General features: G+C 42.8%; 1 protein-coding gene across 2 annotated transcripts in view; it reads left to right on the top strand.

Annotated features, from left to right (window-relative positions):
• Positions 1-17,395, top strand: part of GABBR2 (gamma-aminobutyric acid type B receptor subunit 2) — a 415,862-nt gene that overhangs the window by 237,806 nt on the left and 160,661 nt on the right. For both annotated transcript variants that reach the window (XM_054502144.2, XM_054502145.1), the window contains one exon: positions 16,135-16,371. In XM_054502144.2, the coding sequence (XP_054358119.1) occupies positions 16,135-16,371 (237 nt within the window). The remainder of the gene's footprint in view (positions 1-16,134; positions 16,372-17,395) is intronic.

Raw genomic sequence — 17,395 nt, 5'->3', positions numbered from 1 at the left:
GTCAAATTTTGCAATTTATTAAGATCCTTGGGTCCAGGGATACCCTGTATTTTAATCTAAAAATATCATAAAATTTGAGGAAAACACAAAACCTAAGGGAAAAAAATATCCATGAAAGCAGATGGTACAATAACTAAATGGAGAGGCTTCAGGAAGACCAAAGACTTAAATGGTTGCACAGGAGATCTGTGAGGCTGTCAGGATGAGAGCCATGAGACACTACAGGAAGGACCTCCCTCGGATGTAGTTCTAAGGGTGTGGCTTTCAGCCAGGGTGGGAGCCATGCAGGGCTATGTGCAGGACTGTGAGCAGTACACGAGAGTGCATTGTAGGAAGATCATTTTTTGTAGTGTATTTTGGAGGAAATGTTTTGGCATTTGTAACAACATCCCCCAGATCACTGATTTCCCTTTTCTAAATTTTTTTATTTGGGATTGGTGAAGAGGCTGACCTCTTGCCCATCACTGTCCCATGCATGGGACACCTTGGGGCTGTTCACCCCACGGTTTTGGGAAACCCACTCATAAGCCCACCCCCTGGAGGGGACAGGACCATTGAGGTGGCTTCCAAAAGTCCAGGAGACCCAATCCCTGTTCCCATGGTCCTTGAAGCCAGAGGAAGCATTTCTTACATTACCCCACAGTTACGAGATGGTTAAAGTTACACAAGGAAATTTGAAGCCTCTTCGCTTCTTGGAATCAGAGGGTCCCAGAGCTGCTCTTAGACATTATGGAGTCCAGCTTCCCATCAGATTCTCAGATCTTCCAGTAGCAAAGGAATTCTCTCCCTTAATTCTGCCACCCCTAGGTCCCACTGGAGCTACTCAGATCCTATTGACCCATCTGTCCCACGTAGTCCTTCAGTGACCACAGAGTCACTGCTTCTCCAAACTAAACAGCGCTAGTCCTTCCAATTGTTAGTTCACAGGTCCAGGGCTGGGACTAAGCCTGAAATTTAAAAGGGTGCCAGATACATTGATAACCAAGATTAAACAAAATATGTTAATGCAATTAAAATAATGCCAAAAAAAAAAAAACCCGTGATGAACAAATTGTCAAAATTTTAAATAAAGACTGGATTCACAGGACAGGGATTAGGGTGAGGAAAGTGAGGTGAGTCATGCCAGTGCAAGGTTGGATTCTATCTTTATTTAAAATTCTGATGTTTTGTTCATCATGGATTTCTTGCATTCATTTTTATTTTTAAAATATGTTATTAAAATATTTTTATCTTGATTACTGATAGGGTTTAGCTCTGCTTCCCCAGCCAAATCTTGTCTTGAATTGTACTCCCATAATTCCCATGTGTTGTGGGAGGGACCCGGTGGGAGATAATTGAATCATGGGGATGGTTTCCCCCACACTGTTCTCGTGGTAGAGAATAAGTTTCACGAGATCTGATTGTTTGATAAGGGGAAATTCGTTTTGCTTGGCTCTCATCCTTTCTCTTGTCTGCCACCATGTGAGATGTGCTTTTCACCTTCTGCCGTGATTGTGAGGCTTCCCCAGTCACCTGGAACTGTGAGTCCAATAAACCTCTTTCTTTTGTAAATTGCCCAGTCTCAGGTATGTCTTTATCAGCAGCATGAAAAATGGACTAACACAATTACCAAGATTTTTTGACTCTCCATTAAATTTTGCACCTGAAATTAGTGCTTTATTCACCTCACCCTAGTACAGCCCTGCACAGGTTGTATTTGTCAAACCCCTCCCCATGCTCAGCCTGCTCCTTTGTTGTACTTGCTTTTGTTGAACATTCTCTCTAGAGGGTGTGGGGCCCAGAGTTGAATAAAGTATTCCTATTTATGGTCTGACCACAAGCCAACTTCTCCGAACAGGCTTCAGAAGTCTATGGTCAAACATAGTTCTAGAGAGTCAAGAAATGTTCCTTGAATTTGAATTTGCATTATATATAGCTGCTTGGGGCCATGGTCAACATGGCACTGGCTGATGGATTGATGCCTGTATTTTGGGATCCATCGATGTCCATGAAATCAAGCAAACACTTGTAAAACCACAGCAAGTGTATGGGCTCTTGTCATCCTCACTATTGTACAAATGGAAAACCTAAGAGCCAGAGAGGGGAAGGGACATCCCAAGATCATGAAAGTGGGTTGAATAGTGGCCCCTAAAAAGATATATCCACATTGTAACCCTTGGAACCTGGGAGTGTGACCTTGTTTGGAAAAGGGGGGTTTTGCAGATGTAATTAGCTCTCATGATAAGATTTCCTGGATTAGCCAGGAAGGCCCTAAACCAATGACAGGTGTCCTGTATGAGAGAAAGGCAGAGGGAGAGTTGACACACTGAGAGGAAGGCCATGTGAACAAGAAGGCAAAGACTGGAGAACACCAAGGATTGCTGGCAGCCACCGGCAGCTAGGAGAGAGGCATGGAGTGGAGGGATCTCTCTTAGAGCTTCTAGAAGGAGCCAACCCTCATGATGGGGTTTGGCTCTGTGTCCCCACCCAGGCTCTCATCATGAGATTCCCTGGATTACCTATGTGTCAGGGGAGGGACCTGGTGGGAGACGATTGAATCATGGGAGCCATTTCCCCTTTGCTGTTCTTGTGATAGTGAATGAGTTCTCATGATATCTGGTTGTTGGAATGTGTGTGACACTTCCCCCTTCACTCTTTCTCTCTCTTTCCTTCTGCCTTGTGAAGAAGGTACTTACTTTCCCTTCTGCCATGATTGTAAGTTTCCTGAGGCCTCCTCAGCCATGCAGAACTGTGAGTCAATTGAACCTCTTTTCTTTATAAATTACCCTGTCGCAGGTGGTTCTTTATGGTAGTGTGAGAATGGACCAATACACCTGGCAATGCCTGAATTTCAGCCTTCTGGCCTCCAGAACTGTGAAAGAATAAACTGCTGTTGTTTTAAGCCAGCCAGTGTGTGGGAACTTGTTGGCAGCCCCACAAATCTAATACAATCACCCAGGAGGTAGAGGAAGATCCAGGACTTGAAGCCAGGACTCATAATCCCAACTCAGCGCCCCTTCCCCTCTGCCATGCTGCTCCTCTAGACCTGTGACGTGCTGAGGGACACATCCAAATCAGCTCTTTTGTGGCATCTCAGTGGGCCTCTGTTGTTAAGTGACACACGGGAGCACAGAGTGTGGTACTCAGAGATCTGGTGTGGATCCTGCATTCATACCACTTAATCTGCAACCTCAGCAAGTCACATTCTTTCCCTGGGCTACGTAACTTCTAGGGTGCTTTCACAGCTCAGTTCTCTAACTTTGTATAACTATGGTGTGGAGTTATTACAGCAAGCTCTGTGACATGGTTATAATGTTAAGTCATGTAAGTGCAAGGTTGGATTCTGTATTTAAATTTTTGATGTTATGTTCATCATGGGTTTCTTGCATTAGTTTTTATTTTTTAAACATGACACTAAAATATGCTTATCTTGATTACTGAGATGTTTTGGCTCCCCTTCAAATTTTGTACCTGAAATTAGTGCTTTATTCACTTCATCCTAGCACAGCCCTGTACAGCTTGTATTTGTCAAACCCCTCCCCATGCTCAGCCTGTCCTCTTATACTTGCTCTTGTCAGATCTCCCAGGATACAGGTGACTCCCGACAGACAAAGTCACAGAAAAGGGCAGAACAGTGGCCCCTCCTGGATGCATTCTCCAAGGTTCCCTCCTTTGTATCCCTGTGTCTAGCATCAAGCTGTCCCCAGCTCACTCATTAGCACCAGGAGTTTTCTGGTAGGAGGAATAGCAAGGTCACGGGCTCCCTCCAGAAGCACGTTCTTCAGTCCTTTCCCGTTGGACTGTCCTGCATTGGGACGTGGACCTTCAGGCTTTCTGAGCCCATTCGGAGCTCAATCTTCTGAGACCTCATGAAGACAGCCCCTGGACCCCTGCTTTGGGCCCAACATTGGCTCCTTCTCTCCACTGAGGCTCCCCATCACTATTCTGCTCCCACAAAGTGACTTGACATTGGTGATTTCAAGTGTCAACTTCCATTTTTCAAATCCTGTTTGGTTTGTTTCCTTTGTGAGCATTTATAATTCTGGCTTGATTTCTCCAGCGATGGCTCAGCCTCTCCAATAGGGACATTCTTCTCCTGTTACTGTGCCCCTGCTGAGGCTCAGTGCTGGGCCAAGGCCCCAGATGAGCTGTTCATAGCACCCTGAGACCTCTGGAGTAGCCCTAGCCCTCCATCAAAGGCACAGGTCCATCCTTTGGAAGACTTTGTAATGTTTTCTGGCAAGAAACTTCTGTGACCACCCATGATCATTTATTCAACCCAGCAAATCTAGTGATCCTTCCACTTAGAGCCAATGACCCATGAAAATCTGCACCCATCTCATTACCACTGCGCTGTGAGCACCGTGACAAAGAACTTGGAGTTTTAGGGAAGCACTGAGCTTAGCATGGAGGAAGGAAAGGTGCTGCGGAAAAATAGGAGAACTCCCCAGAGAGCCCAGCTTCACAGCGCTGCTCTCTCCCCTACCCCCCACAAAGCTCCCATTCCTTGCTGCTCCCATTCCTTGCTACTCCCCTAGGCACTCATGGCACTGGGAGAAGGCACTATGTCAGAGGGGGCATGGGCTCAGAAGGAAAAGGCTGACTGGCCCATGGAGGGGCCACTGGCTAGACTTGAATCATGGCCCCAAGACTTCCCAACTGGGTGACTCTGGCAGGTGGCTGGTCATCTATACCAACATCCATACCTCTCCTCCCCTCTTCTAAGTTCTGTAACACAACAAACCAGAGTTCATAACACAACTCTGATTTTTAACTCGGTATGTTGCCACCTCACTGGAAAATGTATTATACATTTCCCAGCCTTCCATGCTAGATATGGCCAGGATTGCAAGTCTGGCCAATGAGATATAAGTAGAAGAGTTATGTGGGACTTACAGAAAGGCTCTATTAAAGGGGGATATGGCCTTTCTTTTTCATTCTCTTTTGTGTTGACTGGAATGTGGATGTGATGGCTGGATTTCTAGTAGCCATTTTGAATCATTAGGTACAAGGTGACCTTGACAAGGAAGCATCATTCTAGGATTGTGGAGCATAAAAATAGGACCCTGGATCCCTTATTACCCTGGGGAGCGACTGTCGTAGCTGTATTGCCCAGCCTCCCCACAGACATCTTTTATATGAGAAAGAAATAAACTATCTCATTTAAGTCACTGATAATTTGTTTTTTCTGTTACAGTGCAGGTGAACCTAAGAGTAATATAGTGATGTTGTGCAAGTCATTTAACCTTTCCCAGTTTTTCTCTCATCTGTAAAATGGGGATAATAATATCTCTCGCACAGATTCGTAAGGATTAGATGAGGTTATACAGTAGAAAGTATCTTACCAAGTGCAAACACATAGTAGGTGCTCAAAACAAATTTTATTTCTCTTCCTTTTCAGGATAGGAACCTTAGAGGTAGGAGGAAGGAGTAGTGAGATCGATGAAGAGTTTATAACCCAGGTCATGTGAGATGAGGAGCAATGGAAGGATTGGGACTACTTTTTATGGTTTCGTTAATTATTTTTATTGAAGGAGAGCACCCATGTAACTACCACCCAGGTCAAGAAAAAGACTATTTGTAGCAATTCAGAAACTGCCTTTATGTGTTACTGTTAATATCCACTGGCAGATGTAACCATTCTTCTGACTTCCTTTGCCATTCAGATGCCTGCTTTTGAACTTTTGAACTCCACAGCTTTTTTTAGTATCTTCAGATTTAGGGAGTGTATTAGTCCTTTCTCACACTGTTATAAAGAGACACCTGAAACTGGGTAATTTATAAAGAAAAGAGGTTTAATTGGCTCACAGTTCCACAGGCTGTACAGGAAGCATGGCTGGGGAGGCCTCAGGAAACTTAGAATCAAGGCAGAAGGCAAAGTGGAAGCAGGCATGTCTGGAGCAGAAGGAAGCAGGAGGAAGAGAGAGAAGGGGGAGGTGCTACACCCTTTTAAACAACCCGATCTTGTGAGAACGCACTCACTAGCATGAGAACAGCAAGGGGAAAACCTGCCCCGTGATCCAGTCACCTCCCAGCAGGCCACTCCTCCAACACTGGGGATTACAATTTGACATGGGATTTAGGCAGGAACACAAATGCAAACCATACCAGGGAAGATTCATCTTTCTGGTAGTTATTCTAGTTCACCCTTAAATAAACACCATCTTCTGTCTTTGCCACAGTTTCATCATTCTGCCTTTGCCACAAAACCTTGCATCAGGGCATGGGTGAGGCAAAGGCAGAAGTGAAATGTGTTAATTTTTCTCTTCTTATTCAGTCATCTGTACAGTTTTGATGTTCTCTGTCTTCAGTTATAGATGTGGTATCATTTCGTATAGAATGTTTGTAGCTACAAAGCTAGCTAGTATGGTTTGGGGAGACTTGGGAAAGTTAATATATACACAGCCTCCTTCATCTTCAGCTACCTGGAAGTCCTCTAACTGGTGTGTTTTAATGAACAGAAATTCTTTAATAGAACCCACTCAAAGGCTATGAAGATATTTTCCTATCTTGTGTTTTAGAAACTCTATTGTTTACCTTTCACATTTAGATCTATAATTAACCTGGAATTCATTTTGTATAGGATGTGAGGTAATGATCAAGATTCCTTTTCTTCTTTTCTTTTTTTACATGGATATCTAATTGACCCAACATCATTTATTGAAAAGTCCATCTTTTCCCACAGTGTGCCACCATATTACTTTTGTCATAAAGCAAATGACTTTATATATTTGGTTCTGTTTCTAAACTTTATCTTTTTCTTTTCCATTGTTTTTCACCAAAACATCTTAATGTCTGTAGCTTTATAATAAGTCTTGATAACTACTCATATAGGTTCTCCATCTTAGTTCTTCAAAACTATCTTGGCTATTCTTGTCTCTTTGCATTTCTATATACATTTTTAAAACAGATTGCCAGTTTGTACACACATACGTACATACTTTCTCCGGTTTTTATTGGGATTTTACTGAATCTGTAGATCAATTTAGGGAAAACTGACATCTTAATATTAAAGTCTTCCAATCCATGAATTGTGTATATCCCTGTATTTAGTTAGGTCTTCTTTAATTTCTCTCAGAAATGTTTTATAGTTTTCTGTGTAGAATTATTGCACATATTGGCTGGGCACAGTGACTCACACCTGTAATCCCAGCACTTGGGGAGGCCAACGCAGGTGAATCACTTGAGGTCAGGAGTTCAAGACCAGCCTGGCCAACATAGTGAAACCCCATCTCTATTAAAAATACAAAAATTAGCCGGGCATGGTGGCACATGCCTGTAGTCTCAACTACTTGGGAGGCTGAGGCAGGAGGATCGCTTGAACCCAGGAGGCGGAGGTTATAGTGAGCCAAGATTACATCACTGCATTCCAGCCTGAGCAACAAAGTGAGACTCCATCTCAATTAAAAAGAAGAAAAAAGAATTATTGTACTTATTTTGTTTGATTTATTTCTAGGCATTTGATATATTTTGGTGAACATATGTGCACATTACTATTGGGTGCATACTTGGGGTGGAATTCTGAGTCAGAGTAGCCATATGTTCAGCTTTAGTAGACTCTGTGACAAACAGCTTTCTAAAGTGGTTATACCAATTTACACATCCGCAAGCAGTGATTGAGAGTTCCAGTTGGTTCACATGCTCAACAACTTTTGGTGTGTCAGCTTTTTAATTTTAGCCAACCTAGTGGGTGTGTAGTGGTTGGTGTCTTGTTTTAGTTTAAATTTGCATTTCCCTGATGACTGATGAAGTTGGACATGTTTTCATATCTTCATTGGCCATTTTGATACCCTTTTTTGTGAATTGCCCATTCAAGTCTTTTGCCCATTTTTCCTGTTGGATACTCTGCCTGTTTCTTACTGATTTGTAGAATTTCTTTTTAGATTCTGGATATGAATTATTTGACAGTTATATGTATTATTTATATCTTCTCCTATTCTGTGGCTTATCTTTTCACTCTCTTGATATATTTTGATGACTAGATATTCCTAATCTTAATGTAATCCAATTTATTAGTCTTCTTTGTGATTAGTATATTTACACCTTGTTTAAGCATTTTAAGGATGGGGAGGAAAAAAAGGTCGGAAAATAAGAAATGTACATATGAGACACATGGGATATGTTGAAAAAGTATAATATATGTATAACTGTGTCCTGGAAAGGGAGGAAAGAGAGAGTAGGCAGAAGCAGTATTTGGTTTTGTTATTTTAGTTTTTTCTGAAAATCACCCTGTCTTGATGATTTGGTTTGGATGTTTGTCCCTTCCAAATCTCATGTCGAAATGTAATTCCCAATGTTGGAGGTAGGGCCTGGTGAGAAGTGATTGGATCATGGGAGTGGATCCCCCCTGAATGGTTTAGCACCATCCCTTTGGTAGCAAGTGAGTTCTCACCCTGAGTTCATGTGAGATCTGGCTGTTTAAGGTGTGTGGCACCTTCCCCCTTGCTCTCTTGCTCCATTCTTGCCATGTGCCACACCTACTCCCCTTTGGCTTCTGCCATGATTGAAAGCTTCCTGAGGCCCTTACCAGAAGCAGATGTCAGCACCATGATTCTTGATTCTGCACCTGGAGAATCATGAGCCAATTAAGCCTCCTTTCTTTATAAATTATCTAATCTCAGGTATTTCTTTATGGCAATGCAAGAACGGCCTAATACACCCACCCATGCTCGTGAAGATATTTTCCTATCTTGTCATTTAGAAGTTTTGTTATATCTTTCATATTTAGACATAGAATTTACTTGAAATTAATTTTATGTATGGTCTGAAATAAGATATTTAATTTTATGAATAATCAATTGATTCAGGACTATTTATTGAAAAGGCCATAATCCCCCATCCCACCACTCATGCTACAGTGTCACCTTTGTCATAAATTAAATAACTGCATATAGTGTGGATATAGACACAAGCTTCTGAACTTCCATTTATCTTCCTTTGGTCTACTTACCTATCTTTTAATCAATATCACCCTGTTTTAATTACTGAAGTATGATTTGATACCTTGTAGTATAAATCCTTAATCTTTCTTCTTCTTTAAGATTTTCTTGGATGTTCTTGGCACTGATATCATTTTTCATTTAGATCTACTAACACATTTACACTTCCTACTACTTTTTTCCTTCCCACATTTCTATTTTTCTGCTTATTATTACTATTATTTTTCTGCCAGAACTTCTCCTTGGTCTTTCTTTTACTGTGACTCTTCTGGAAGCAAATCTTCTAAGTGTCTGGCTGTCTGAAATTTATTTTACCTTTAATATTGAGAGATGTATTGACTAGATAGAGGATTTTAGATGGCCTATTATTTTCTTTTGGCACTGAAGATGTCATTCCATTGTCTTCTGGCTTCCATTGTTTCTATTAAGTCAGCTGTCTGACTTATTGCTCTTTTGAAGTAATGCATCTTTTTTTCTCTAGTTACTTTTAAGATTTTGTTTTTGATTTGGTCTTTGGCAGTTTTACTACACTGTGCTGAAGTGAACTTTCCTTTGTGTCCATCTTGCCTGGAGTTCATAGAGCTCCATAGGATTTCATGAATCTGTGGATTGATGTGTGTTGGAGAAATAGAATAGTATCCTTTGAAATATTGCTTCTGTCTAGTCTCTCTTTTCTCACCTTCCAGGACACAATTATCCATATATTATACTTTTTCAACATATTCCATGTATCTCTTATGTTCATTTCTTATTTTCCAAACTTTTTTTCTCCCTATGTTTCAGTCTGAATACAAACCTGTATTCAGTTCACTAATCTACTTTCTGCTGTGTCTAATATGTTGTTTCGCCTATCTGTTGAATTCTTTATTTCAATTGTATTTTTTATTTTTAGAATTTTTATGTTTTTTCTTTTATAGTATTCAGTGTTCTGATGACATTCTGCATCTTTTAATCAATTTTCTTGAACATACAAACCTTGCTATTTTATTTTATTTTATTTTATTTTATTTTATTTTATTTTATTTTATAGATAGAGCCTTGCTCTGTCACCCAGGCCAGAGTGCAGCAGTGTGATTTTGGCTCACTGCACATCCCAGGTTCAAGCAATTCTCTTGCCTCAGCCTTCTAAGTAGCTGGAATTACAGGTGCCCGCCACCATACCTGGCTAGTTTTTTTCCCTGTTGGCCAGGCTGGTCTTGAACTCCTGACCTCAGGTGATCTGCCTACCTCAGCCTTCCCAAGTGCTGGGATTACAGGCGTGAGCCACCGTTCCCGCCAACCTTGCTATTTTAAAGTTCATGTCTAATAATGTCAAGATTTGGATCACCTATGAATTTGTTTCCATTCCATATACTTTTCTCTTCTTTTTCTTCCTTGCTTTTCTTTTAAAACAATTATCTGGCCCTGTTTCCTGGTGTACCTAGTACATTTTGATTAAATGCATTGTGTATGAAAAACTGTAGAGGCTACAGATAGTGTTTTCTTTCTCCAGGGAAAATGTATTACTCTTCAAGCAAGTAGTTAGAATAGTGGCAAATTGCCTTAATCCAGTGAAGAACTGAGATGATTCCAGGTTCGGTTTTAGTTTTTGTAAGGCCCAGTCTATTTTGGTTTGCCCTGATTCCTAGTGTTTGACCCTTCAATGTTCTCAACTGAAATCCTGGGATATTTGCTGACCCTGGACTCCAATTTTTATTTTCCCAATACTATTAAACTCCAAATAGTTCTGTTTGTTTTCTTGGCTCTTTTGCTTGGCTTCTCAGCCTCTTGCTTTATGCAGCTTAATTATCAAATATTTTAAGTAAAAATGCCAGTCTTAATACCAGGCTCACTTTTTTATGGTTCCTTTTACTCTGGCACCTTGGCCATGCAAGTCTTGCTACCTGGGTAGCCCAGAACTACAGTTTTTGGCTTCCTATCCCTGAGGGACTGCTGAAAACTCTGATCCAATGCTTTCTGTTTCTGTGACTAACCTTCTTACTTACAAATCAGAAAATGCCTCAAAAGGAAAACAGCAAAGAATTTGGGGCCCATCTCAAAGCATTTATCTTCTCTCCAGAATGATGGATTCTCAATCCTAGCTGTCCTGGTTGTTTTCTGATGTCTTTGAAAAGCTATTTTAATATTTTATTCTGCTTTTCTAAATGTTCTTGATGGGAGCTTTGGTCTGATATATGCGATTTCATCATAGAGTGGAAGTCTGAACTGAGATTATTTTGCTTAAAAGAAGGAGAATGCATTAGAAAAGGGGAGGCATCTCCCTGTCTTTGGCTCTTTGAGGGGCTGTTGTGTATAAAGGGAGCAGACGTGTGTATTGTGGCTCCGCAGGAACACGTAGCATGCGAATACAAGTTTCAGGAAGAGAGGTGCAAACTCTGCATCTGGAAGAACAGTCTCCTCAACATCAGCCATTCCCTAAGTGGAAAGTTCTGCCTGAGAGACATAGTGAGCTTCCCAATACTGGAGGAGTATAAGAAGAAACTCAGCAAACACCTGGAAGTTGCTACTGAAAAGATCTAATAATTATCCAATAATCAGATTGCAGGAGGGACTTCATCAGTGGTTACCAATTTTTGTATGCTTGAAATCTGAGAAGGTTTTTAAAAATACAGATTCCTAAGTTAACTCACTCACTGATATACTGAACCAAAATGTAGCCCTGGCATCTGTTCTTTTGTTTGTTTGTTTTTTGTTTTTGAGATGGAGTCTCACTCTGTCACCCAGGCTAGAGTGCAATGATGCAATCTCGGCTCACTGCAACCTCTGCCTCCTGGGTTCAAGCGATTCTTGTGTCTCAGCCTCCCGACTAGCTGGGATTACAGACACCTGCCACCACGCCCAGCTAACTTTTTGTATTTTTCGTAGAGATGGGGTTTTGCCAGGTTGGCCAGGCTGGTCTTGAACTCCTGACTTCAGGTGATCCACCTGCCTCGGCCTCCCAAAGTGCTGAGATTATAGGCGTGGGACACCGTGCCCAGCCCTGGCATCTGCATTTTTAACAAGCTTCCCAAGTGATCTACAAACTGCAGCACAGGAACCAGCAAACTAAATATTCTCTCATGTACTTCCAAATGAGACTCTGTGATTCACACCTCCCACAGGGATGCCAGCGAGAAAGTCTGCCAGTTTCACCTCTGTGGGGATCAGTTGCAGATGTGGAAGAGAATGTATCCTTCTGCCCTCTCTTCTGTCCATGAGGCCCCCCTCTCCCAGGAAGAAGGACTCAGCTCGTTTCTGTTGGGATGACAGACTCATAAAGTTTAGTCACATTGTAGGTTAGCAAGCTTGTGTGGGCTAGCCTTGGAACCTAACCACTATTTATAACATAGTGTCTGTGGGAAAATATGTTCCAAGTTCCAACAAATGCCTTTAAAAAATATGCGCAAGGCCAACCTATCAGTAATTGGGACTATCTGCATAAGTTATTTTGTCAGAAACTTTTAGCATCTCACGATAAACTTGACCTCAGAGGATAGTAATTAATCAGCATTCGGTGTCAGCTTTACAATGGAAGAAATTCTTCTGCCCTGAATAATTGGAGGCCTGCTTTAAGAACAACTATTACTTTTTCTCCAACAATTGTGAGTGCGTTTCTTCCTGCTGTCATTGTCTTGCCCAAGGGAGTTGGTGCTGGCATCGCCTGGGAACAATGATGAATGGCCTGGGATATCATGTGGCAGCAACGACTTCTTTAACCTGGTGCTTGCAAAGACAGCAAGAACTGAGGTCACCGTTCAGGGCTTAGCTACACCTGTGTCCCATTCCAAGGACTCTACCCACAGAAATCTGGTAAAGAGCCGTGTTTCCAGTGTTCTTGGCCCTCCTCCTGATCCTTGTACCTGGGAAGGACAGTTTTTTGAGATAGATGAATTTACAAGTGGCATATGTAAAGTTTATATAGGGACTTTTGTTGACCTCAAGGCCAAATCCAATAGACAATATGATCTTGATCCCCTTAGTGTCCCACAAAACAGAACAAAACTATATCAAGGAAGTTTAAAATTACACTCAGTTACCACGTGGTGAGACCACACTGGGAATGTTCACCTCAAGTCTGGACCTCCCGCTTTTAAAGGATCATAGAAACCTTGAAGGCTGCTCCAGTGTCATGTTCTGGTCAGGGAGGTGGTGTAGAAATGTCATCTGAATGTAGTCATTAGGTTGAACAAGGGAATTCAAAAATGGACACCACCAACCCTCAAATGCCATTGCGTGCATTGGAGAAAGCTCATAGGAGCAAAATCCAAAAGAGAAGTCAAAGGGGCCTCATTTCTGTGATGCTTAACGCAATTAATTAGAGAAACACACATCCAAGTACTGTTTAAATCCTTTTAAAATGGTCAGTAGTTAACAACCAGAAATAGACACAAATCACATTTTAAAAAATCAAAGAAAATACAGCCAAGTAGTAAAAGATGGAAAAATAACAAGGAGACACTAAAACAAAACATTAAATGATGTGACATCACCATAGCAAGATGGTATAGGAAATTCACCTAACATAATTAGGAAATTCACCTAAAAAATTAAGATTGCTGGTTAATATTTAAAATAAGCTCATTCTAATCATTAAAGAAATGCAAATTAAGATTAAAAGAATACTTTTTTCTTAACAAATATATATGTATGTTTTTCTTAACAAACTGACAATTGAGTTAAATATTAAAATACCTATTGTCAAGGACGCAGGGAAATGAATACTTTCATACACAGTAGGATTACAACTTTTTGTATTTGGGAAGAACAATTTTGCTCCTTGTTTGCAAGGAATAGGTGTGCTCCTGTGTTTTACAGACAGAGAAACTGAGGCCTAAAAAGGGCCTAAACAGGTATAGTTTGAGATTCTGATGATACCTCAGTGATCAAGACAGATCACATCTCCGACCTCATGGAGCTTAATTCTAGGTGGGTGGGGAGGGAGGAGTGAAACCACAGACTATAAGCAAGTAAACACATAAGGAGGAAAATTGCAGGGAGTGAAAACTGCAATAAAGAAGATAAAAACCCCTGGCCTCAGGCTAGGGGCTTTTACAACGGGTGGGTCAAGGAAGCCATCCCTGAGAAGTGACAGGTGCTGACATTTGAATGCTGAGAAGTATCATGCCAAGAGCTGGGCAAGGAGCTTTCTGGCAGAGAAACAGCTTGTGCAAAGCCCTGAGCTGCAAGCCAACTTGATGTGATCAAGGGACCCAAAAGGTTTAAAGAGAGAGAGCTTCATAGTGGACTGTTTCCTCCTTCTCCAGGCAGAGTGAAAGTGGTGGGGATGACTATGAGCTTCAAGAGCCAGTGGGCGTGGAGTGTGGGTGGGTAGAGGAATGTGAGTAACAGGACAAACTCAGGGAGCAGAGCTGGGCTAGAAATGCTGGTCTCTTTGAGGAACCTGGGATTTAGGGGGAGTTTCTGCCCACTGTGTATCTTGAGTGATGAGCAGAGTGGTGGTAGCTAGAGAGGATGCATTTCCAAGGAAAGCTGCAAACAGATCAAACAAACCTGAGCCTTCCAGGAGGACCCTGAAACAGGAGGAGGCAGACTCCTGGCCAGGACTCATTCACATTTGGTCATGCAGAATTCATTGCCTGCAGGGTCCACAGCCAGAGGCACTTGGCATTCAGCCCCAGACATCTGTGTGGGTGACCCTGCAAGAGACTTGGCTTCTTGGCCCCGGTGGGCTCCAGCCATGGAAGACACAGTCTTTAATGGCCCAGCTCCACCACCTTCCTTAAAAACACTAGACATGGCCCAAACAACTTGTGGTAGTTTTCAAAAAGCAATTACGACTTTAGAAATCAAAGAGGAAAGAAGTAGCCAAGATGAAATGGGAAGGTAGTCTGGTGCCACCCCCCCACCGCCCCAACACACACACACACACACACACACAAACACATAGAGGCTGTGTAACCTTGGACATGTCTCTGCACCTCTCTGTGCCTCAGGCTGTAGACTGACTGAGTGCCTGTGACTGTCCCTAAGGGGCCCTTCTCAGTATAAACTGACAAAGAGTCAATTGTCCTGTGTGTGATTTTTCCCCAAGGAGGGTTTTTCCAAAGACCAAGCCTGGGCCCTGATGACATTTCTGGCAGAGGAGTTCAGAAGTGATTTGAAAAAAGACCCATGAAGGAGCTGAGGGTAATGGGTCCCCCAGGGTTGCATTCATCTGGAAGTGCAAGTTCCAAGGTCTGGAGTAAAAAGGCAGTTTCGTTACTTTGTGGCCACAATCAAAATGTTAACATCACCAATGAAATTCCTTTATGAAATTCAGCTCAATGGGAGAAAAAAAAAATCTTTTTTTCAATGCTGGCCTATTCAGACTGTTATATTATGGAAGGTAGATGGAATAGCAGGAGGGATGGATGCTGCCTGACACCTGAGCAACTGGGCCTTGCCCTGGGTCCCGTGCTCTAAGAGGTCCTCATTCAGGAATCTGCAAGCCACGGACACAGCCCACTCAGACCTGCACCCAGACTGTGCCCTGAATTGTCAGCCCGTAAGCTGGAGCCACATCCAGGGTCTAGGGAGCCTCTTGCCCCAGTTCTTGAGGGTAGACTGTGCCTTTGAGGGTACAGGGAGCTACTGATGCTGGAAAGGGAAGGAGGTGTGGACTGAGCCTGGCTGGGCTGCAGGATGGAGAGGGGTGGGAAGGGAAGGGGAGGGGTGGGAAGGGAAGGGGAGGGGTGGGCTGAGCAGCACATGGTCAGCTCCCTCTGTGCTGCTGAAACTCAGAGAAGTCCCAGAATTCTGAATTCCAGCTTGGCCTTCCAGATCCCTAGGAAGGTGTATTTTTTATGATGAGGAGATAGAGAATATTTTTGAACACTTTGTTCATGTGCTATAACTTTAATATTCAGACATATGGGATATGGGCCTCTACCTCACCCCAGGCCCTGCAAGTTTAGACGGAAAGGCCTGGTTAGGGTGTATTATCCCCTCTCTCTAGTCTTACCAAAAGACAGGGTTTAAATCTCAGTCTTGTCACTCACTAGCTTTGTGGCACTAAGCAGGTTGACCCCCCTGAAAATGGGGGGTCTGTAAAATGGGGACAATAACAGTACCCACCTTATGAGGTTGTTGTGAGGGTTAAATGGGATAATGCACATAGAGTCTAGCACTGTACCTGGCACCCTGTGGGCACTGAAGAATAGCAGCTCTTCTCAGCATCAGGCACCTGATGTCCCTGCCTAGTATAACTTGGGATTCCCCCAATCCCCTGTTTTTCCAGACTCCACAGCAGTATGAGAGAGAGTACAACAACAAGCGGTCAGGCGTGGGGCCCAGTAAGTTCCACGGGTACGCCTACGATGGCATCTGGGTCATCGCCAAGACACTGCAGAGGGCCATGGAGACACTGCATGCCAGCAGCCGTCACCAGCGGATCCAGGACTTCAACTACACGGACCACACGCTGGGCAGGATCATCCTCAATGCCATGAACGAGACCAACTTCTTTGGGGTCACGGTCAGTCCCACGCCTCTGGGCTGTTTTCCTTAGTGTTCCTTGTAAACATGCAAAGCAAAAGAGGGGCTGTTACAAGCTTTCTGTTATGCGATCTGTTATCTCTGATCATTGAAATAACTAATTGCAGGCCCTAGGATTGCAGGGCTGTTCAGACAAGGGGCAGGTGCAGTGTGTGCTCTCGGACACATTGGGAAAATGCTTCTCTATGACTCATGGATAAGAAAGGGCATAGAGCCAGGTACTTGCTGAAGGTAGGCTTTCACTCTGCTACAAAAATGGTTGAAAAGCGTTCTATCCTTTAGGCTATTTACATTTTAGAGCAGTGGCTCTGTGCTCCCTGGCATAGTACCTGGCTTCAAGCTGCTAAACTACCTCCTGTTATGAAGATGTGAAAAGTTTTTTTGTCATTGAATATAAACAATTAGCATACACAGACAGCCTCTTCAATCTCCATGTGAATTTAGGATGAACTATGTATGACATGGTGCTGTAAATTATTCCTCTTGTGGACTAATTTTGGTGACCATCTTTCTGTCTCTGCAGTCTCTTAAGCAGATTGACTATGATGCATGCCACATTCAAGTTTAATTGCGTAATAAAACAGTTTTCTTTCTGTTCTTGAAAAAAGAAAGAAAAGAAAAAAGAAAGGGCGTAGAGGCCGGGCATGGTGGCTCACGCCTATAATCCCAACACTTTGGGAGGCCGAGGCGGGTAGATCACCTGAGGTTAGGAGTTCAAGAGCAGCCTGACCAACATGGTGAAACCCTGTCTCTACTAAAAATACAAAATTAGCTGGGCGTGGTGGCGCATGCCTGTAATCCCAGCTACTCGGGAGGCTGAGGCAGGAGAATCACTTGAACCCAGGAAGCAGAGGTTGCGGTGAGCTGAGATCATGTCATTGCACTCCAGCCGGGGCCACAAGAGCGAAACTCCATCTCAAAAGAAAAAAAGGGCATAGAGAGTTGACCGCGCACACAGTGCAGGCGCAGTTTACCAGATGGTGGGCTGGGGTGAGCCAGGAGAA

The sequence above is a fragment of the Pongo pygmaeus genome, chromosome 13, assembly GCF_028885625.2.
Source record: "Pongo pygmaeus isolate AG05252 chromosome 13, NHGRI_mPonPyg2-v2.0_pri, whole genome shotgun sequence".
NCBI lineage: Eukaryota > Metazoa > Chordata > Mammalia > Primates > Hominidae > Pongo > Pongo pygmaeus.
The sequence above is the reverse complement of the archived record's forward strand: the minus strand, read 5'-3'. Positions and strand labels throughout refer to the sequence as shown.